We start from the raw sequence: 22520 nt of genomic DNA, 5'->3' as shown, positions 1-22520 counted from the left end.
TTATTGTTTGTTTTTCCAGAAACTCGTTGTCAGGGGTCATCTGCATAAGTTGGGCCAGTAAATAATCATGGTTATGAATGCTATCATATAGTCACATCATAATCTGGGTTATATCTAATGTTACTAACAGTTCCCTTTTCTTCGCAAGATCAAAAAGGGGTGGAGCTCAGGTTTTGGTATCTGTAAAAAAGTGTGATGTCCGGTTTTATTTGCACAATAAAGGAGATAAAAAGACAGTCACAGTATCTGTGAGGAGCATGAGGCTTTGAGTGATGTGGGCCTGTCTGGACGAAAGGTGAAAAAAACGTCAGTGCTAAAAATATATCCGCTTAGCTTCATTTAGCCACACATTGGTAAGGCAGGAAACCAACCGAGTATAGTCTTCAGTCTGTCTGTGTTCGAAAGAGAAAGACAAGACAGCATTTGAATACCTTGGCAGTAAAGAGCCTGTTTATTCCTTTTATCACAGGCAGGCGTTCACACAGATGATCAGACTGGGGAAAAGAGACTTCCTTATGAGCAAGATTGCTGTCAAGATTATTCAAATACCTTCTGCTCTCGCTCGAGGACTGGGATTATCACATTATCACTGTTCCCAGCTGTTTTATGCATGGAAGGTAGGCTTGTGTAATATACATTTACTGTGTATTTCTTTTTTGCTCATAATTGTTTGCGTGGATAATACAATAATAAGCGAAGATAATCTATTAAAATGTTCTATTTTTGAGTATAGGATGAAAGCAGCAGCATTTGTTTTAGTCTTAATATTTAAAAAGAAAAGTGTGTTTCCAAACCAATCCTGTAGACTTGTAAAGGTCTGAGATGTAGTGAGGTGCCAACCCATTTAGTGACTTAAAAAACAAACAATAAGATCTAAAATAGACCGGGAGCCAGTGGAGCGAGACCAGCGCTGGTGTAATGTGTTCATGCTTGTGAGTTCCAGTTAAAAGACGAGCGGCTGAGTTTTGTACTAACTGTAAGCGTGAGAGAGAGGTTTGGTTAACGCCAATATAAAGTGTATTACAGTTGTCAAGAGGAGTTGAGATAAAAGCATGAATCACATATTCAAAGTGCTTATGAGATAAAATGGGTTTGATTTTAGATTAAAGCCTCAGTTGATAAAAACTGGAATTAAAGGGATAGTTCGCTTTGAAATTAATTTTTGGTATGTTTTAGCTTACCTCAAGGGCATCCAAGATGTAGGTGTCTTTGTTTCTGCAGTAGTTTCAATTTTGATATTTTTAGGTCAAATAGTTCTTGTCTGTCAGTCATATAATGGAGGTCTATGGTCACCACCTCAAAGAGCATGCACAAAGAAGTCCAAATTAAACATGATTTAATGACTCGTAGATGTAAGTACACATTAATGGCCTAAGACACGAAACTAGCGGTTTGTGTGAGAAAATGAACAGTATTTATATCTTTTCTACCTCTTGTAACCACAGCCACAAAGATCACTTGGACATAGCTGTGGTTACAAGAGGTAAAAACGATATAAATACTGTTCGTTTTCTCACAAAAAAATGCTCGTTGTGTGTCTTAGGCCATTAATGTGTACTTACATTTACAAGACATTCAATCATGTTTAATTTGGACTTCTCTGTGCATGCTCTTTGAGGTGGTGACCATAGACCTCCATTATATGACTGACAGACAAGAACGGTTTGACCTAAAAATATCAAAATTGAAACTACTGCGGAAACAAAGACACCTACATTTTGGATGCCCTTGAGGTAAGCTAAAACATAACAAAAATAATTTCAAAGTGAACTACCCCTTTAAGAACATTATTTATCTATTTATCAAGTTTAAAACTATAGTCTATTTTCACACCCAGATTTGTCACTATGGGTTTCATACAGTATATTGTTGCAGGTATCCCAAGTCAAGGATATCACTGGCAAAACTGGGTCCAAACACAATGACGTCAGTTTTATCTTCATTACAATTTAAAAAGTTAGAAGCCATCCAGGCCTTAATATCTTTTAAACACTCTAGTAGAGGTACAAGGGAGTTTTCACCTCTTTTGAGGGGCAGACATATTTGGGAGTCGTCCACATAGAAGTGGTAGGAGATGCCATGCTTTCTAATTATGCTTTTGAAAGAGAGAAAAGAGAAGTGGTCTAAGAATTGAGCCCTGTGGAACACCACAAAAAAGGGGGGCAGTAGATGAGCCGAGTCCCCAAGCTTTACTGAAAAACATCTTCTATGCATCATTCATAAAGAGTTGTTTTTTTCTGAATCGTTTTAGTTAAATGTTCATCTAATATTCAGAGAACATTCAGATTTTTTCCCCCCAAAACTTATTCTTAGAACATATTTTTGTTAGCTGGGATGAAGTGGCAACCCAACACAAGGCCCAAATTGTTTATTATTGAAAAGTAACAAATGTATTAATATTACGATATTATGATGTAGCCTAACACATGGAACAAACACTAGCTTAAGTATTGTATCAGCATTATTCATATTATCAAATGGTGAATTAATTTGTGGAAAAGTGCCATACATACATTTGACGTGAATTACTAAAGATATTGGAAGTGTTTTCTTCTTCCTTTTAAAAGTTGCCTATTTATTTTTATGTCATTTTATTATCTATTCATTGTATTTTATTATTTGTATTTCACATTGTCTTTTCTCTTCTGTCCGTGACACTATAAGAACAAATCTATGGCCTGTTTCTGAGTTGCGACTCAGCAATCGAGAACCACTGGTTTAGTGTATGTTAAGCTCATTCATTTGTAAAATACAAATATGTAATTATGTCTAACATATGATTTATGAGAAGTAACAACATTTCTCTTGCAACATGAAAACCTGTGAGGTTTTCACCCCTTTGAAATCTGCTTCCTGTGCCGAGAACCGTGGGGTCTTCTCTGCATCCGTGTTTTGCTCTCTAAATTTACAAATTGTAACCTCAATGCAGGAAATGGGCATACATGCAATATAATTATATTGCTGATGTGTGTTGGCGTGTTCTCTTTATTTTGTGCTTGCAGACATGCCGAATCATGAATGGAATGGAAGAAACATGTACTTAAACACTCTTTCCTTACACTTGCTTTTCTATTACAGACTCACTTCCATTTTATACATTGACGAAAATTATGTATTTTTTGTAACATTTGTTAGCCTAACCACACATACTTTTATTAAGTTTAGTGACAGCATGGTGCAATAATTGGTATAGGCTACTGCTTTTATTATAGCTTGTTACAAATCAATTTCAAAAATCAAATAATTTTTGTGGTTTTATTCTGATCTTGATTCAATATGGATACATGTTATAGCCTACAAATAGGCTACAGAAGATGTTCATTTTTCTCAAGAAAGAAAAGCATATCTAATGCTGTAAACATAGCTAGAGAGCCCTGTCAGCTGGTATTATTAAAGGTTAAAAATAACAACTAAAATTAAAAATATAGGCCTAATGCATTGTTTATTACAACAACTTTATAATATTTTAATGATATAAGTAAAAAATATAATAAATATGTAATATAGTGCAAACATTTAGTAAAATACTAATTTATACTAATACTAAATATATTATAAAACACAATTTTTTCTAGCCAACTTGCGTGCTGTTGTCATTAAATGGCTTTCCTGAAGTAAACTCCAGCTATTTTATGGAATTTTGTAATAATACTGACAGAAGCTGAGAGCTGGGAATTTGTTCCATATCAAAAGTAACCTTCTCTGTCTTGTGTGTCGGTGTCAGTGCCCTTTTTGCTCTGCAATTTTTCTCTGTGTGAGATTTCTCTGCATCACACATGGATGTGAGAGTGTGAAACGGGTCATTTGTGTGAGTCACGGTCAAAACGTGATAGTTGGCACTTGGCAGCTCTGCATCTAATAATAATAATAATATATTTTATTTGTAAAGCACTTTTCATAGTTAAAACAATCCCAAAGTGCTACAGAGTATAAACAAAGATAAAAACCAGAAAGCAAAATTAAAAAGTTAGCAAGAGGTAAAAAAAATGCTTGCTTAAAAAGCAGGGTTTTTAGTCCTTTAGTCCTTTTCATCTGAACCCAGCAGGCACAGAATATAGACTACAACGTCGGTCAGAAAATGAAAGTAGGGTTGATGTCTAAATCCAATGTTTGTTTGACGTCAAGCTCCAACGTTGAACTTTGGTTGGAAATTTAATATAAAATGTTCTCTTACTGCTATAATTGTGTGTTTATAAAGCACAATTGTTGTAGCTAAAAAAGCCATGAGAAAATGAGATCAGGTGATGTTGGCTGTTTATTGATGATGATGATATCATCATGTAATTGGCTGAATCCCTGATCTTATTCAGTGTCTGATGTTTTGGTTATATAGGACTTGTGGTTTTGATATTGTTTTATTCATAATAGAAGTCATTTGATTCTACAGCATATCTAGCAGTGTGGTTTATCAAATAATATACTTGGTTTTTAAAAACTATTTAGTGCTCAAAAACCTTTCATCTATGGCATTACTTAGACACACTGACATCAAGAAACAGCATATGAATCTCAACAATGGTGACAATCAAACAAAATATCCTGATAATCAGATCAACTCTGAGCATAAAACAAGCTACAAAAAATCCAGCTGCATAATTTATGAGTTTTGATTGGTGGTACCCAGCATGCACTGCAGCATGATGCATTTCATTGATTGTCACCATTGTTGAGAGTCATACACTGATTCTTGATGGCTAAGTAATAACGTAGGAGAAAATGTTTAATGCACTAAATGTTTTTACATCAATATTCAGCATCTGTAGGACGTTGGAGCTTGACGCCAAACAAACGTTGGGTTTAAGCCCGGAACCCACCAAGCCGACGGTTGGCCGTCGGGCAGTTTTTGTGCGTCGGCCGACTAAGTCTTCTCGGTGCAGCTTGTAGCGTCGGTTTCCCTTTTTGAATGACGAATATAGACGAATATATCTGCAGAAATAGACAGTTGTCTCATTTGTCGGCTTGGTGTGTTAAAGGCATTGTACTGTGTCATATACTGTGCCTGCTGGGAAGGCTTGATTTTAGGTTAGGGTTAGACTACTAGGAGGCACCTACTGGCCCATATATTCATCTCATATTGACGCTAAAGGGTGCCATGTGCGTTGGATGTAGACAAAATGTCAAAAGCGCTAGTATATGACGCCTTGGAATGAGACTGGGCTGAATATTTATTTGGTAGTGTGTATGTAATGGGAGTATATAGTACTACCATATATTACTGTAGTACTTTACAAAGGATTATTCAAGTTTGCTTTTATTTCAAATAAATGCTATTCTTTAGAACTTCCTATTTATCAAAAGAATCCTCATAAAATGTATCACGGTTTCCAAATATTAAGCAGCAAGTTTTCAAATTTTGGTGTTTTGTTGGTGTTTCACGAGGTTGTGTGAACTGTTTTGCAGTCGATGGCGTCTCCTCAGTCATGGAGTCTAGTCTCTACCACATTGTCCATTCCATCCTCAGAGAACTGGACTGTGAACCTCAAGCCGGATCAGCCTGCAATAAAGGTACCGACGCTGTTCCAACCATCTAAACTAAAACATAATACAAATCTATGCATGTTAAATCTCCAAAATGTGCCTTGAGATATCATGCGTTTCACCCTGAATGATCAAAAATATGCTATTTCCTTGTCCAAGATTGTCCCTCTGATGCATATTACTTAATTCCTAATGTTTTTATCCCATCAAAATTGTGTATTCTGGGTTTGGGTTTCCTTTTGGTTATTTCTTTGGGAACCGAATCATAACATGTGTGGAACCTTCTTTTAACATAGCATTTTTATAACCAAAAAAAAAACAATGTTACCAGAATGTTCTAAAGTTTCAAATATTGCAAAGAATGTTGTCATATATACAATTCACAATAAAATATAAACAGAACAGACACAAAGAATTATGGGAAAGGGTCAAAGGTAATTGCCTATGATGACTTTTCGCATGCTTAAGGGTTAATGGAACAGTTCATCCAAAAATGCTCAACTGTTCCAAACCTAAGCAGTTTTGAAGATAGTTTATGCTAATCACATCTGAAAAGGCCAGAAAAGTATACGGTTTAAGTTTATATGTTATGTCGTTTTGTTTAGGCATGTTGAGATGGACTCTGCACAACAGGGTGGACAGAAACCCATCTATCAGTGTCCCTCTGGTGAGGGTTCTGATTAAAGAGCTTGAAAAGGTCTGTTTCTTTAAAGTTAAATGTTTCAAAGATCTGTGTGAAACAAGATTTTACCATCAAAGTTGAGTTGCAGTCGTGCGATTTTCACTTCATCTGATTATTTCTCTCCTTTTTATCTGATTTATTCCAGGCGGAGAGAATCGATTCCAAGATTCGCATCATACCTTTACTTCACACACTTGCCTACACAGTCCTACAGGTCAGATTTCTGTAAATGATTTTGTGTGTTGTGTTTTTGTTTCCAGTCAGTGATGTGCAATAGATCTGCAAGCAGGTTCCTGGCAGATTTGTTATTGTAGGAACAGTTCCTTGTTGCTTAACTGGAAATCAACATGATTGGATTGTTTTTTAGCCATGTGTGATGCATGTTGCTCATCAGGTTCTCTACTGTATTTCAGTCTGTATTTATTCCAGAAGACCTCTATCGAAGGATGTACATTTGCCTGAGAAGTTTAGTCACATTACCTGTACCTTACTGTGCCATTGCACTCAACTATGCAAGACAGATGAAAATTGAGCAAATTGCACCAGGTAATACAGTTACATTAAAGCATGAAATGCTGTCTATGGATCAAACTCATTGTTAAACTGGAGTATTTTTTCAGTTTCATTTCTGGTAACATTGTTACTAGCATACACTCATTCAACCCCGTTTGGTTTGCATGGGTGTTTCCTACTAACCACCATTGGTGCACCTGTAACTCATGCGAGGAGATGGCAAGTTTGGATGCAGTTAATCGAAATAATTTTTACGGCATTCAAAAGATGCACCAAGGAAAACATGGATAGCTACTTCATATGTGCATTTTATTCTGGGGAAATCCCATTCTGCAGCAGTTTTCAAGGTGCTGTTTTCAATCTGTTCCAGGAATACTGTTTCAGAGGAGAGTCATTGCTGAACACAGCCTACGTAATGATCTTTATCCACTTCATGAGAAGTAAGATGATGCCAGTCTATTAATATTACTGTACTTTTTTATACACTACCATTCAAAAGTTTGGGGTCGGTACTTTTTTCTTTTGTCAAGAAAGGATGCATTTAATGTGTCAAAAGTGACAGTAAAGACTTTGAGACTTTAACTCTGATGAATAGCTACATATAGTTAAATCCGACTCATGTGATCTGCCCAAATTGGTTAATACTGTAAGTCAAACCGTGATGACTCATTTTAGATTTTAAAACACTATTCTTTTAATAACATTCTATGAAATTTCCCCTGATTTGTAGTATGAATTCCTCTTTTTATTTCAGGCATATGAAATGAAAGTGTTTCCGTTCCTTTATACAAGAGGGAAGTTTTAGTGATGAAGTGTTTTTATTTGTAAATGCACTTCATGGTCTTTGTATTCACTGTGTGCAACTCTGTGTTTCTTTGATCAGGGTGTTTGTGTTCATAGATCCCGCTGTGTTTCCTCCGTCTCTGCTGAATGCGCTCAAGGCGGACGTGGAGTCTACGGACGCTGGTGGTGGAGACCCGTTGATGTGCAAACGCAGGGTTTTACTGCACACGATGATAGCTGGACTAGGAAAACAGTGCCATGTTGACCAGCTCGCACATGCTCTAGAGGTTTGTGTGTGATTAAAAATACTGTGAGATCATTTGAAAGAAGTCTCTTATGCTCAGTAAGGATGCATTTATTTGACCAGTAATACAGTAAAAACTATTTTCAGCATCATGTGTCACATTTTCCTTTAGAAATCATTCTAATATGATGATTTGATGCTCAAGAAACATTTCTAATAATTATCATTGTTGAAAAAAGTTGTAGAAGCCATGATACCGTTTTTAAGGATTCTTTGATGAATATAAATTTACAAAATAACAGCATTTATTTTAATAGATTTTTAGTAACAATGTAAAAGTCTTTACTGTCACTTTTGATCAATTAAATGCTTGAATTTTTTTTGTTTGTTTTAAAAAAAAAAAAAAACTTTGCTCGAACTTTTGCCATTGCTTAGAATTGGTTACACTGTTGACGCTAGCGTAAACCAAATTGCGGCACCATGGGCGTAAACGTGCAGATTAAGGGGCTTTTTATAATAAGATCCCCTTCCTACATCAGAAGGGGAGCGAAATCAGATCGTTTTTTTTTTACATGCTTGCATTGAAAGGCTCACTGAAGCAAAGTTACTGAGCTGTCACTTTTCATGTTTTCTGGGTTGGTATATGCACTGGGGACACGATTATAGCACTAAAACACGGAAACACGGGTTTGCGACTTTGCGCTCATCAATTTACTGGTATTTGCCGCATTATTTGCCTCCCCTAAAAAGCACATCTTAAACCAAACGCTAATTTGATTGGCTTTTGGTAGACGCTTTAGGGATTGCACTCTCACACTAATTTGCCCTGTTTAGCAAATCTGGCCCTAACACCGTGTCCTAACGACTCGCGACGCCGTGACACACGATAAAAGGTATCTTTTCCATGTTAATCAGAGTTTTTGTCCTAACCAGATGCGACGCCCTTACGAAAAAGAAGTATATTTCAAGTTAATTTTATGTAGTATACTTAAGTAATGTTCAAGTATATTTTTAAGTATACATTATGTAGTAAGTATACTAATGTCACGATGTACTAGTAGTAAACTTGTAAGTGTACTATTTTAACCCTTTAACTGTCACCGTCCCACAGGTGAGACGTTTGCCACTATATTTTTAAAACAATAATATCTTAGTAAATACCTTAAATAATATTGACAAACTATATATCATTTGAAAGCTTACAATCTCTAGTTTCCATATTTGGTGACTGATTTTCAAAATATATTATAGAGGAGCCATAATTTATCAATATGCAACAAGAATATTTTCATACTCATAAGGCGTGTTCAGACCTTTATTTTAAAATAGCAGTAAACATGAAAAATCATGAAAAAATGGTAGATACCTGTTTGTTTTCATGCCAAAAGTTCAAAAGATAGAATCCATTCAATTATTTTGGAAAAAAAGGTCTGAAAAGTTTGAAATATCAAGAAAAAAATAATAAATTCACCATTTGTGACGTGGCAGCTAGCTATGACTTACATGCGTGTTCTTTGTATGTGTTTCTTAGAGGTTCAATTCATTTCAAAATCTGCCAAACTTCCCATGCTACTTCTGAATAGGATCTCTACTTCAGAAATTGTATGAAAATTGTGAAAATAATGGTTCATATCACTCAAAACACGAATGGAAATGCAGGCGCCCTTATATGGGCAGTAATGGAGTCTGGTTGTGCCCTAGTGAAAAAGTTTGGTACTGCGCTCAAACAAAATCTTACTGAAAGCTCATTTTTTGAGATATCAATCTAAAATTTGAAACACAACTTGTTCAGATTTTTGGCTTTGATTTTTCTGCCGTTTTAGAGTAGCCCAGGTTTTGAAAATATATATTTTATGTAAAATATGAATAATTAATATTTTTACATTGTACATTTCCATAAACTCAAACTTCTATAACTTTTTTTCTGTTTCACTTTCTTAATTAATTTCACTTCTACAAAAATCTGCCAAATGTCTTCTTTAAAACAAGACCAATTATATGTCTATATTCCAAAGCATTCTTGAATTACAGCCATTTAAGTTCGAAATGTGCATTTTCATGTCTATTCAAAAAGGGGGGGGGGGTGACAGTTAAGAGGTTAATACCGCTTGGGACTAAATTGGCCCACTTTTAGTACATAAAAGTATATGTTTAAGTGTACTATAAGTGTAACAGTAAGTGCACAACTAGTCCATAATTATGTATCTCATGTGTACTGCAAGTGAATTTATGGGTATACTAGTAGTTTACTTTTTTACTGTAATACTTATACAAGTATACTTTGAATACTTAATTATACTTTTAAGTATTTCTGGATCAAAAGATTGAGTACAAGAACAGGACAAATATACTTGCTTTTCTCTCAGTATAAGTCAAGTACGCTTAAGTGTAATTTGAAGTATATTTCTGAGAAGTACATATAGTATACTTCTGAGTAGGAAAAATAAACTGAAAGTATACTTTCTTATTTTTAGTTTAAAAGAAGTATACTAATGGCACACTTGAATAAACTTCTTTTTCGTAAGGGCGGCGACACGCAAAGTTTCTAATTTAGAAACGGTTCCATTTCTGCGACGTCGCGGCTGACAGAATGAAGAAATTACACTGGTTATCGGTACACATTATTTATTTTTAGTTAAAAATAGGTCACTGTGCCCCAAGCGATAACGGATAATTTACCTCAGATATTGAAAGCATGTAAAATAGCGTTCAAAATGAATTCTATACGAACATACAACTGTACTTCATAACAAAATTAGTCAATGATTATATTTTGTTAATGTTTTGATTTTTAATAATGTTATTTCTTGATTTGATTATGTCCTTACCCATTTCCATTGCATGCAAGTGCAGGCCAGCAGTGCGCTTTCACACTGTTCTGAATGGCTGTGATTTTTGATTGACATGTGGCGTCTTACAGTCGTGTCGCGTCTAGTGTGTACAGTAACACTTGCTGTCGCTGGAATTTTATCGCGCCGGGGGTAGTTAGGACACGGTGTAAGTCTTTTGTTTCTTTCAGAATTTAGGTGAAGACCTGGAGCTGCACTTCCAGAATATTGTCACCATCCTAGAGCAGACAACAGAAGATGGAGCTTCTGAAGATAACCAGTACAAAACAAGATTACAAAAGATCTACCAAGACTTCCTGACTGCTGCCAAAGGTAGAAATGTCCTCACCACAATCCAATAAGACACTATTCATAGACACAAATAGACTCAAACATATAGGCCCGCTTTCACAAACGGGGCTTGAATTAAGCCAGGATTAGGCCTTCGTTCAGTTAGGACATTAGCTTTTAAAAATGTACCTTAGAAAAAAACATTACTGGTGTGCATCTTAAGACAAAACTATGGCACTGACATATTTTAAGATAAGTTGCTTTCAATTAAAACTAGCATTTTAGTCTGGTTGTGAAAGACTTTTAATATTCACACTTTTTGTCTGTTATCAGAGTTATCATGTCCTACCTCGAAAGTGGAAACTCAGCTGCCCTGTCCTGAGGTCAGCTTCCATGTCTGGACCAAAGAGGACGAGATATGTGAGCTCAACTGCTGTTATTTCAACTAATGCCTGTACAAATCTGACATTGGACGTAGTTTGATTGTTTTATGTTTTCTTTTAAACAGGGAATGAGCTGGTGAACTTTGCACTGAAGGTTCCTGCCGACAGAAACTCTGCTTATATGGACGAGGATGACCTGAAACGTAACTCTGTCGTGTCCACCGTATCCACAGACAGTGGCATCGAGGGAGACATGCCCATCAGTGAGTTCTCCTGTATAATGATAGAGTCTCAGGGAGGCCCGGAGGAACAGAGCAGCTCCCAGTCCTTCTACAGGAGGCCGTGTATGCGATTGCCTAAAGCCGGGAACAAAATGACGCTCATGATGGAGGCCATTAAGGGAAATGGAGGATACGTACTCAATAAAGAGGAAAGGAACCTCACGGCTCGCATTGTTGTAATGGGTGACGACAGAACGCTAGGACGGCTAGCCAAGACTCTCCACACTATACGGTAAAGATGTCTGCATGGATTCTTTTACACGTTTCATTTGTATTTGAAAAAGTAAAAGTCTAGTTTAATGATTTCAGCTGTGTTTGCGCTCAGGAAAAGGGAGGCACGACATCTGCTGCTGACAAAGAGAGTGAATCTGGAGATGTATTACGTTCCAGTCACTGAGCAGTCGCCGCCTTCCATTCAGGTAATATAGTTTGTGTTTTTAGATGTTTCACAATGACTTCTCAACAGTGTTTCATTGTAATGCATGTCTTTATCAGGGGGATCTTCCTGAAGACATGCTGACACTGGCAGGGTACTTGGGAAGTGTGGATCTGTGGTATGACTGTAACATCACCGGTTTGGGGGCCATGATTCTTAAACTGGCCCAAATGGTAATTAATATTGTATTCCGGTTCCAATTCCACTTATCTATTCCGGTTTCTTAAGCCAAGTTCACACTACATGATTTTAAGCCCGATTTATGCCCGATTTGCAAATCGTTGAGTCGCCGACAGGTCAGGGTGTTATCGCGTGCAAATCGCGGGAGATTAGCGGACGATGAACGCTTGCCAATCTGTTAGTATGAAAGAGCCAACAACGCAGCGAAAACGCTCGCAGACGCCTCGCAGACAGGTCGCCGAGCCCAGAAAAATATCTAGCCTGCTAGATATCCAGAGCAGTCGCGCGACTCAAACTCAGTGATGTCATGAGTACAGCCAATCATAGCAACGCATGGGTTGAGGACACCAGGTAAATCTTACTTTTTCTTTTCTTTTTTGCATTTTTTTTTTCTCAGAGCAGATCGTCGAGCAAACAGTGTGCAGCACTAGTTTCTGTCTGACGTCCATATTCGCGTGTTGTGTTCTTCTCTGCAGTTTCGCGTCATTTCTGGTTCGTTTTATTGCGTGGTTTCTCGTGACAAAACATGGTTTCTAGTCCAGATAGAATCGTGTTGTTGTCAACTCCTTATTTATTTGATTATTTTCAGGATTTAGACCGTACTATAGTACTGAAACAGCTCTCATTGAGTCACAAATGATATGCTCTTATCATCCGATCGTGGTTGTATCTCTGTGTAGTGCGTTGTCAACTCGTGTAGTGAGTTACGTCCTGTTGTGGATCAATCACGTTGTGTTGTGTGGTGTGAACAGCTAAACAACTTGAACACTCATGATTTCACTGAGAGCAAGTCATGTAGTGTGAACTGCACAGTTCAGCCCGACATTTTAAAATCATGTAGTGTAAACTAGGCTTTAGTGGTTCCATTAACAACCTTTTAAATGATTTATGGGATAAATATATGGAAAAATAAATGTAATTCCACTGGTAAATGACGATACATCATTTCAATAACAAATACATTTAAAATTGCAAAAGGTATGTTTACATATTGAATGTTAAAGCCCTAGACAGGTTTTTAGGTACAACAAAAGTGTATCTAATTATTAGACTAAATTCCTAAAAAATATCCTTTTATTTTCTACCATTTATACTGGCAAAGTTCATAATACTTATCTTTTGGTTATACAAACAATGGGTCAGAAACAACACTGAATGTGAATGTGATTCCCTAAAAGAATCGGCTCATAATTCATTTGTTCAGGAGTTGGACTACACAGGGAGCACTGTATGAGTTTGATTCACTAAAAACAACCATCTCATAAGAGTCATTCACTCGGAAGGTAAAAGAATGGTTCCCTTCAAAATGAAAATTTTGTCATTGTTTACTCACCCTCAAGTTTTTTCAAACCTGTATGAATTTCTTTCTTCTCATGAACACAAAAGAAGATATTTTGAAGAAAATTGTTAACCAAACTATAATTTCCTACTATGGAAGTCAATGGGGTCCAACAACTGTCTGGTTACCGACATTCTTCAAATTCTTTTGTGTTCAGCAGGAGAAAGAAATTCATACAGGTTTGAAACAATTTCCTTTTCTGAAGTGAACTTTTCCTTTAAACTTCTCTAGTTTTGATGTAATTTTGATTCACTAAAAAGAATCGGCTCATACGAGTCATTTTTTCTGTAATCAAACCGTTTTCTCGATTCCAACTTCCAACACACAGTCATAAATAGTCCTCAGTCTTTTCTGTGCTGTTACTTTCATAACGGTATATTTACATAATATAACTTAAAATGAGAGCATAACTGTGTTTTTAAGTACAAAAAACAGATTATAGAGAAAGGAGGCTTACTGTACTGTCTTTGTGCTTGAAGAATGGAGTAAAAATGTATGTTATCCTATTTTCAACTCTAGCGTTTTGAGTTTCAATATGTTGACATTCATTATCTGTGAATTATTGACGACATTTGAAAGGAAAATACATAATTGTGCTGGCCCTGAGAGTTGATTACTATATTAATGTATTGAGTTGAAAGTACACGCTTTTTCACCTGCTTGCCTGAAATTGTATGAATGTAACATATTGAAGAGCAGTTTGAATATGTGTGTTTTTTAAAACCTTCCTCTTAATTGGTTTCATTGTAGCAGAGCATCAGTCAGAGCGAATCTTCAGACCCCAACACCTTCCTGCTAGATATCATCTCGTACTACACGCGTGTCAGCCAGCATCCGGTGCATCTTCCCGTCTACTCTGTCAAGGTTACATTCAATCATGCATACAGTACCAATAAATGAATATTTGTGCGAAAAGGACATTGCCCTTGTTCTTACCAAAAGTTTGTCAATATTGTATAAATTGTGAGTTGTTATCAATGACAAAAGCTGAATGTCTGTTTGCTGCCACATCTAGATCTGCTTCTCTGGCCTCAGAACCCACACGGTTGAGGAAGTGTTTGTGGCTCAGCTCGCGATGGACTTCCCCGAGGTCAAGCGCTACAGAGCTACGTTTAAAGACACAATTAAAGGTGCTCATGCCATTGAAATGTTTTAAATTCCCCCTATAGTCAATCATTTTACCACTAAAACTCATCTTTGATCAGCAAAATGACATTTGAAAGTTTTTTCCTTTTTCCTTTTTAAGACCATTTCCTATTCCTAAGTTTTAAGGAGAAAATACTATGCAATGATATATAAAATGTATGAATTTGCACGTGGTTTGTCATAAAACACCACATAGACATATGAAACCATTAAAAATGGGGGGTTTCTACACAATATATCTACTGTTTGTGCTGCTTCTTCTGCCTGTACTAAATGTTTGTCATTAAATTTTGCCTTGAAGGTTCTGTGCGTTACAAAAAATACAACCTACAAGAATTTCATGGTGCAGTTGTGTCAATAAATTATAGAAAGGTGAGTTTCCTCTCAAACTATTGACTCTTAATAAGGGAAGCTAACTAGCTAACATTATTTTGGAAAATATATAAAAGAATGTTAAGATTTAATCCAATGTTTTAGTATTATATACACTACCGATCAAAAGTTTGGGGTCAATGTGATTTTTTGTTTTAAAGCAACGTTTAGTAAGCATGCGTTAAATTAATCCAAAGTGAGAGCAAAGACTTTTTTTTTAATATATTTCAAATAAATTCAGTTCTTTTGAAAGAGTCCTGAATTTTTTTTTTAACAGTTTCCTTGAAAATGTGTAGGAGCACAAAAGTTTTCAACATAGACAATAATAAGAAATATTTCTTGCGCATCAAATCATCACATTATAATGATTTCAGAAGACTGGAGTAAAGATGCTGAAAATTCAGCATTATCATCACAAGAATAAATTACATTTTGGTATATATTTTAATAGCAAAGAGTTATTTGAAATTGTAATTATATTTTATGATATTACCAATTTTACAGCATGTTTGATTCAATTAATGTTGCGCTGGTGAGCATGAGAAACTTCTTTTAAAAAACATTAAATCTTCTTAATGACCCTAAACTTTTGAATAGAAACCTATGTAATAAAAGATTTGTTGTTTACATTTCTCTTAGGCCTCAATAAGTGACCGAGAAGTTGAGAAGGGAATGTGTTTGTCAACAAGTGGCGTGTTGATGAGGGTCACGCCTTCCTGCAGAGTCAGAAGTACGTCACATATTTACAATACTACATTCTTCTTTTCGGTTTATTTATGGGAAAACTCTTAGAATTAATGTGATTTCAGATAGGTTTTATTGTATTTTATTTTAGTATCAATAATTTACTTTTGTAGTAGGCCCTATATTATTTGTATACTTAATATGTGTTATGTTTTATTATCTGTTTCATTCTGTTGTGTTTTTGTTGCTTTTTATTTGTTTCAGTTCTAGTTATTTTAGTTATTTCAATTTAAATTCAATTTCTTAGAATTTGTATATATATATATATATATATATATATATTAGGGCTGTCAAACGATCAATCGCGATACAAAATAAAAGTTTGTGTTTACATAATATATCTGGGTGCACTGTATATAATTATTTGTATATTTAAAAATACACACACATGCATGTATATTTAAAAAAAAACATTATTTAGATAAAATATTTATATTTATATATAATATGAATTATATATAAATCTATATACAGTATATATACATGAAAATATTTCTTGAATATATACAAGCGTATTTATGTGTATTTATATATTAAAAATAATTATACACAGTGCACCCAAATATATTATGTAAACACAAACTTTAGCTATCAAAGTTTCTCGCGCGCCAGAGCAATTGAGTGTACGCACTGAGACGAGAGAGGAATGTATCAAATCGTCTTAGTTAAGGGAATAACATAGTGGAGTACCCAAAAAACGGTGGAGTATTCCTTTAAGATGAGGAAAATAATTAGTGATGTTAGTTTCCTTGTTTGTAATGTGACGCTTTGATTCTACAGGTCTACATAGTGTCACCATGAGTTTCAAAGATACGAATCCCACAAGGCCTAGCATGGTGAGTGATTGTTTGGACAGCGCTTATCAAATATTGATTTTTCTAGATGTTATATGTAGTAATCTTGAATGAAATAATAAAGTAAAAAGTGTATTTTCTCTCTAGCCTTCACTCAGAGCTGTCAGTGCCAATATCAGGGTTCTGGAGGAAAGAACATTCACAGTGTGTTTGGATAAAGACCCACATAAAACATTCAAGAATGTCCTGAGGTGAACAGTCAGATTATGCCTTTCTATAAAAAAAAAAAAAAAATGTTTTACCTCAATGCCAAGCATTACCTTTTAGGTAAACCATATACTGTATATATCCCAGACAGAGCCATAATGTGTGATCTTTTACCCACAGTATTGAAGTTTCTCCATGCTTGGACCCAGCATACTGCCATCAGCAGAGTACCAAATCCAAGTACTGTCTTGGAGAGCGAGGCGAATCACTGAGCAAATATCTGAATAAAACCCTCACGCTACCAATCAACACCTTCTGTGGCAATGAGCAATGACATAATGACTCCAATTCATGATATGAGCCCATATCACAAGCGGAATGAACCTTACACCTCTCTGAGGCTTTTAGTGTTTGTACATGTGCATTTCCTCTTTTTGCCTCTTCTCTTTTGTCTAAAATGCATGTAACCTCAAGAGGCCATGACTTCCTGTTAAACTGTGTACATGCTGTTTATAGACTGTGTGAATGTATACTGCGTTATGTTAAAATAGTGTCTGAAGATTAATCTCGATCTTAAATGCACGAATTTTGTAAAAACGTCCTTCAGTGTGCACATTTTGTCATGTTTACACTACTTTTATATAATTTCATGCATGGCAATAATGTGTTTGTATATTACTTTGGACACGTAATTTAACACTTTGGAAGCACTTCGACTTTCATGACAGGTAGGCCTACTTGGCAATAATAAACGTGATAGAAAAAAAACGCTTGGATTATTTTGTTGTGGGAATTTTGGATCACAATAGCATAACATGCTACCCCAGTTTTTCTGCAGTAGCCTATAGGCCTAAACACTTGTGGGTTGGAAACCTGTTTGCCAAAATATACAGCTATGTGAGGTGTTAAATTTCACAACAATGTTCTCGATTTTTATTTACTATTAGACAAATGAACCTAAGCCAATAGAAGTTTGTTTAACATTTTCTTCTTTTTTTAAGAACTAAAGAAAACATTAGGTTATATTAAATAAACACCATACAAATTTATAATATTTTACAATAGTCTGACGTGACTTCATTAACAGAGCAAGTTCGTTACAGAAATCCTCACATAAAGACGAGGGATTTTGACATTCGGTATTTATGAATAAAGAACTTGGTTCAGAACTTCATACTCAAAATACAGCTTTTTCTTTTTTTTCATCTGCAATGCTATATTTCAATGAGATATAAAAAGCGCTCGTGTGACCTTAATTATTTCATTTTAAACCTGAGTTCATCCTCTCACCAACAGATGGCGCTGGAATCTCAAATATTTGAATTTGCTCAGTTTGCTGCAAATAGGAGGTCGGCCATTGATTGTTTGTCAAAGAGAAGGAAAACTTTTTTGCACCACAACTGGATACGGTATGGACATGAAAAGTTAAAGAAAACTTTAATCGACGATATTTTGTCAAGCAAACCATGGTTTTACGGATACGACAGATCTCAGGTAAATAGTTGCTAAACGCACGGCAACATCATGACGTGTTACAACAGGTGCAGGATTAACCTGTTACTGAGAGGTGTCGTGTACTTACTGAAAAGTAAAGTTTTTTCTTTTTCTTTTAACCTACTCACGCGATTTAAAATAAAGTTTTACAGACGTATTAGAAAACATCTGCTTAAACTCTGTTATAATTCTTATGTAGGAGAAGTCATTTCATGAAATTGCGAGATACTGCACGTTGTCTTCCGTATTGTTTTGAAAGATAGCCTAAATACTTTTTATTTGTTTTGCTCTCATTTGATATGTGATACGGTTTGTTTTCTATAAATCTCCAGCTTAAAGAAATCATGATGACACGATGTTTGTTTACTGGACTAAAGAAATCACTCTCGTTCCATATGGAGTTTATTAACGTGACGATATCATATTATGGAATTCTATAAAGCGCGTCGAAGTAACGTTACCATTTAAATGCTATAGAAGCCTACATTGTTGTCTTTTGTGACAATTCATGTGACCCATTACTAGGAGAAAATATAAGATTAAGTATAATCATTTCAACTAAGAAAAATTACCAGTATGATATTACTATAAAACTTTTGCATCACCACGTTTTTGGAGCATAATAGATAATATCATCAAATTAAAAATATGTAGCAAAAAATCTAAACATTCCACAAGATGTAGGCTACCAATCTATTATCATAATAACATACTGTGTTATTGTTTAAATTACCTGGGAGTACTCAGTGAATGTGTCAAAGCCTGTAAAGTTGCCAATATTTTTTTATTTCAGTTTTTTTCTTTTCTTCAAACCACACAGAACACTAACTCAAGTCGACAAACATGAAGAAGGGAGCTACGCAGAAGAGCAGGCAGTGGAACGTGAAAGGAGCCTTGCGGATGGCTGGCATCTTTCACTTCCTCCATTCCTGTGGCTCCGCTTGCCTCCTTCCCTTCCTGACGCTCTACTTCCGGCACCTGGGTCTCAACGCCGCCATGATCGGAATCATCATGGCGTCGAAGCACCTGCTCGCCCTGGTGTGGCGGCCGTTCTCCAGTGTCCTCTCCAGGAAGTATGACAAACGGCGGACGGTCATAGTGGGCTCATTGCTCAGCTCGGCACTGGTGGTTTTGACTCTTCTGCTCTTCCCGTCCGCAGTAATCCAAGCTGAAAGCGGACGGTGTAACGCTAGTCAATCCGATGCCGATCCTACCGCGCTTCTAGCCACGCTAGAGCAGTTGACGACATCGCAATCAAACGCTACTGTTTATTCACTGAATCAAACTTCTTTAAGTAACGCGCTTCTAGCCACGCTAGAGGAGACGGCGACATCGCAATCAAACGCTACTGTTTATTCAGTGAATCAAACTTCTTTAAGTACTGAACATCCTTTCGAAGTTAACACATCTGTAAGTCAGAACTGGTCAGCAAGAGGATTGAGATCTTTGAAAAAGGAAGGTCTTTATACTGAGTTCCTGGGGAGCCTGAAAGCTATGGATGCCCAACACCAGATGTTCTTTCTGGTTCTCATAGTGATGGTATTTTGGGAGTGCATGGCTGCCCCGTTGGAATGGACGGCAGATGATGGACTGTATGAATACTTGGATTTCGTAGATGCCACCGACCGCTATGGTGTTGTGAAAGTCTGGAAGCAACTTGGGGCGGCTTTTGGCAATTGTGCAGTTGGTGTTCTAGTAACCAGCCTGTTTTGTCTAACAGGAACTTCAGTGGAGTTTTACTCCTATACCGTACTCATGATCCTAACAATACCGATTGCCGCCTTACTACCAATCTACCTCCGAAAGCGTGACCGCCTCACTAGTGGCGGCTTTAAGGCACTGCAATTGGTGCATGGAAACTCACAGGCGATACTATGTGCCATCACTGTTGTTTTGATGGGCATGGTGACCTCAGCTGTGTCGGATTTCCTCCTCTGGCAGATGCAGGACTGCAGCGCGACGGAAATCCACATGGGAATCTCTTTAGCCCTGATGCACCTTAGCCAGGCTGCCTTTGCTCCACTTTCTGGGCATCTCTCCCGGTTTCTTAAGTACCACGGTTGGTTACTAGTACTCGCCGTCGTCATTTTAGCCCTGCAGTGCCTTTATTATTCCTTCTTGTGGAGCCCGTGGGCCGTAATACCCGCTCAACTGATGGCAGGATTCAGCACAGGCGCCCTCTGGTGGTCTGTAACATCGCAAAGCGAAGACATCGCCACTCCAGGCACCGAAAAGACCATTTTAAGGCTGTTTGAGGCACTTTCTCTGGAGCTGGGAGCTGCATTTGGTAGTCTGACGGCCGGGTTCGTTGTGCAAAAATTTGGGCTCATGTTGCTTTTCCAAGGTGCGGGGGTCGTTTTGGCTTTGTGGAGTAGCGCTCTTGCTGTACTCAAGTGGAAGATTCCTCGGCAGCGGCGGATAAACTACTCGCGGTTGCTGGCCACCGACACCGAGGTCAGTGAGTCCGAGTCGGACCAGGAGAAAGATTGGCTGGAGACAGCAATGGAAGATGACAGAGGGAAAATAACTGGACAATGGAAAGTAAAGTAAAGAGTGACTTGTTAACATCTACAGAGAGCAATTTAAAAGAACTGAGAGTAAAATGACACTGAAATTGTTCATTAAACTTTAAAAAGAAAATCTTACTCAGTATTTTTTTGTCTTGTTTTCCATGTATCAAAATATTCTTAAATCAAGATTTGTTTACTTGAGAAGGAAAATTACTCAAATTTAAGTATGTTTTTGCTTAAAACAAGACAAAAATATGTAAATGGGGTATGAAATATAAACTTATTTGAAAGGGAAAACAAGATTATTTTTCTTATTGCATTGACACCCCATTTCATTTTCAGAAAACAAGACTGAGTAATATCAAAGTCATTTTTCCTAGGAAATTTATCTTGATTTAAGAATGTCTTTATTTGTAATGGAAATTGAGACAAAAATACCAAGTCAGAAAATATTTTTTTGAGAGTGCTATGAAGCCGAATCCATCAGTTATGAAGTTTCTGGGATCATTTAAGGCTTTGAGAAAAGCAGAACTGGGGTGGTGATGGCGCAGTGGATAAGACGCATGCCTTTGATGTGAGAGACCCGGGTTCGAATCCACTGTGAGACACCAATGTGTCCCTGAGCAAGACACTTAACCCTAGTTGCTCCAGCGGCGTGCGACCTCTGACATACATCAATTGTAAGTCGCTTTGGATAAAAGCGTCAGCTAAATCAATAAATGTAAATACATTACAGCTCCAATAATTGAACATCCTAAAATGAACGTCATGATTCTTTTGTGAAGATTTATACGGCAGCTCTTTGGTAAACTGATGGGACTATGACTGGAGATGAGCTGATCTGGTTTGTTTGCTTACAGTAAGCGTGTGAGCAAAACGGCAATAATCACATGAGCAAATAGTGCCGATTGTTTAACATCTTCACACCCTTTCTTTCCCACTCATTCTTATGTTTTGAAAAGACTTGTGATCTGAAGGCACGCCTCAGTTACCTATGCAGAGACTTTATTGTATTTGTTGTGTATGAGGCACTCATGTTTTGCACTATTAGGTGTACTAAAAGGGGAGAGGTTTATTGAAGATAATCGTAATAAAAGTGTCATATTTACAGATTAAGCCTAACGGACTGAGAAAGAGATGTTTGGCTTAGATGTGAGATTTGCTTAACTTGTATTGGGGTGAGGGGAAACTTCCCGAACTTGTTCTTGAGTACATTAGTTGTGACTGGTAATTCTTTTTTTTTAAATGTGAGGAAGGATTGGAATAAATATTTTGTACGTTTCATATATTTGAAGTCAAGAACATCTATTAAATGATTATTTCCACTTTCAACAAATGCATGAAGTCAAGTTTTTTTTCTCTAAAATGTCTTGATAAACCCTGTACTGTAAAAAGGGGTGTACTTTGATACTGTTTGTCCAGCATTAACCGTTTTATGACATTATTATGTAATGGAATCAATAACCTTGAATTTGCCGTGTTGATATTTCATGGCTTGGCATTGTGTGTCAGTGTTGATTTCCGTTGGATCGGAACTGACGCTGCTTTAATATAACAATGTGCATTGACACTAGGGTCAGACCACATAGCTAAAAGTGTTTTGTCCTCAATTGCTGCTTCAAAAGCATAATCTATCAATGCAAACAGGCTGTTAATGGCTCAGCAATAGATACCTTCCCGTAACACATTCTTTAGCTGAATCCCAACAATTTCTGTAGGCATTCCCAGTGCAAAAGTATGTATGTTTATCTTTTATGTCCTGACTGTTAAACCACTTGATTTGCCATTCAAATTGATTTATGCACATTTTCAGAT

The 22520-nt window shown here is 36.6% G+C and overlaps 2 protein-coding genes across 4 annotated transcripts; both read left to right on the top strand.

The window, feature by feature from the left end:
* Window positions 1-151: 151 nt before the first annotated feature.
* Window positions 152-17459, top strand: pik3r6b (phosphoinositide-3-kinase regulatory subunit 6b). Its single transcript, XM_089128338.1, has 20 exons — window positions 152-353; window positions 470-617; window positions 5401-5505; window positions 6084-6175; window positions 6306-6374; window positions 6574-6706; window positions 7044-7113; window positions 7557-7743; window positions 10720-10861; window positions 11153-11239; window positions 11328-11715; window positions 11809-11902; window positions 11979-12092; window positions 14189-14302; window positions 14454-14568; window positions 14886-14956; window positions 15596-15686; window positions 16481-16536; window positions 16642-16745; window positions 16882-17459. The coding sequence occupies exons 2-20, from the start codon at window positions 611-613 to the stop codon at window positions 17033-17035; spliced, it is 2193 nt and encodes a 730-aa protein (XP_088984464.1). The 5' UTR covers window positions 152-353; window positions 470-610; the 3' UTR covers window positions 17036-17459.
* Window positions 17460-17989: 530 nt separating this feature from the next.
* mfsd6l (major facilitator superfamily domain containing 6-like) lies at window positions 17990-21162 on the top strand. 3 transcript variants are annotated; one of them, XM_039646832.2, is made up of 2 exons: window positions 17990-18195; window positions 19016-21162. In XM_039646832.2, the coding sequence occupies exon 2, from the start codon at window positions 19039-19041 to the stop codon at window positions 20743-20745; it is 1707 nt and encodes a 568-aa protein (XP_039502766.2). In that variant the 5' UTR covers window positions 17990-18195; window positions 19016-19038; the 3' UTR covers window positions 20746-21162. The 3 variants fall into 3 exon arrangements, with proteins under 3 accessions (XP_039502766.2, XP_039502767.2, XP_088984463.1); XM_039646833.2 differs by having other exon boundaries at window positions 17997-18195; window positions 18989-21162; XM_089128337.1 differs by having other exon boundaries at window positions 18006-18110.
* Window positions 21163-22520: the final 1358 nt, after the last annotated feature.

The sequence above is a fragment of the Pimephales promelas genome, chromosome 3 (genome assembly GCF_988280905.1).
Source record: "Pimephales promelas chromosome 3, fPimPro1.hap1.1, whole genome shotgun sequence".
In the NCBI taxonomy this organism is placed as follows: domain Eukaryota; kingdom Metazoa; phylum Chordata; class Actinopteri; order Cypriniformes; family Leuciscidae; genus Pimephales; species Pimephales promelas.
This window is presented reverse-complemented; position numbering and strand designations above follow the sequence as displayed.

Coding starts and splice junctions, on each gene's coding strand:
- pik3r6b (XM_089128338.1), top strand. Junction 7,114..7,556: donor CTTTATCCACTTCATGAGAA/GTAAGATGATGC, acceptor TTCTTTGATCAG/GGTGTTTGTGTTCATAGATC. Junction 7,744..10,719: donor AGCTCGCACATGCTCTAGAG/GTTTGTGTGTGA, acceptor TGTTTCTTTCAG/AATTTAGGTGAAGACCTGGA.
- mfsd6l (XM_039646832.2), top strand. CDS start 19,039: ATGAAGAAGGGAGCTACGCAGAAGAGCAGGCAGTGGAACGTGAAAGGA.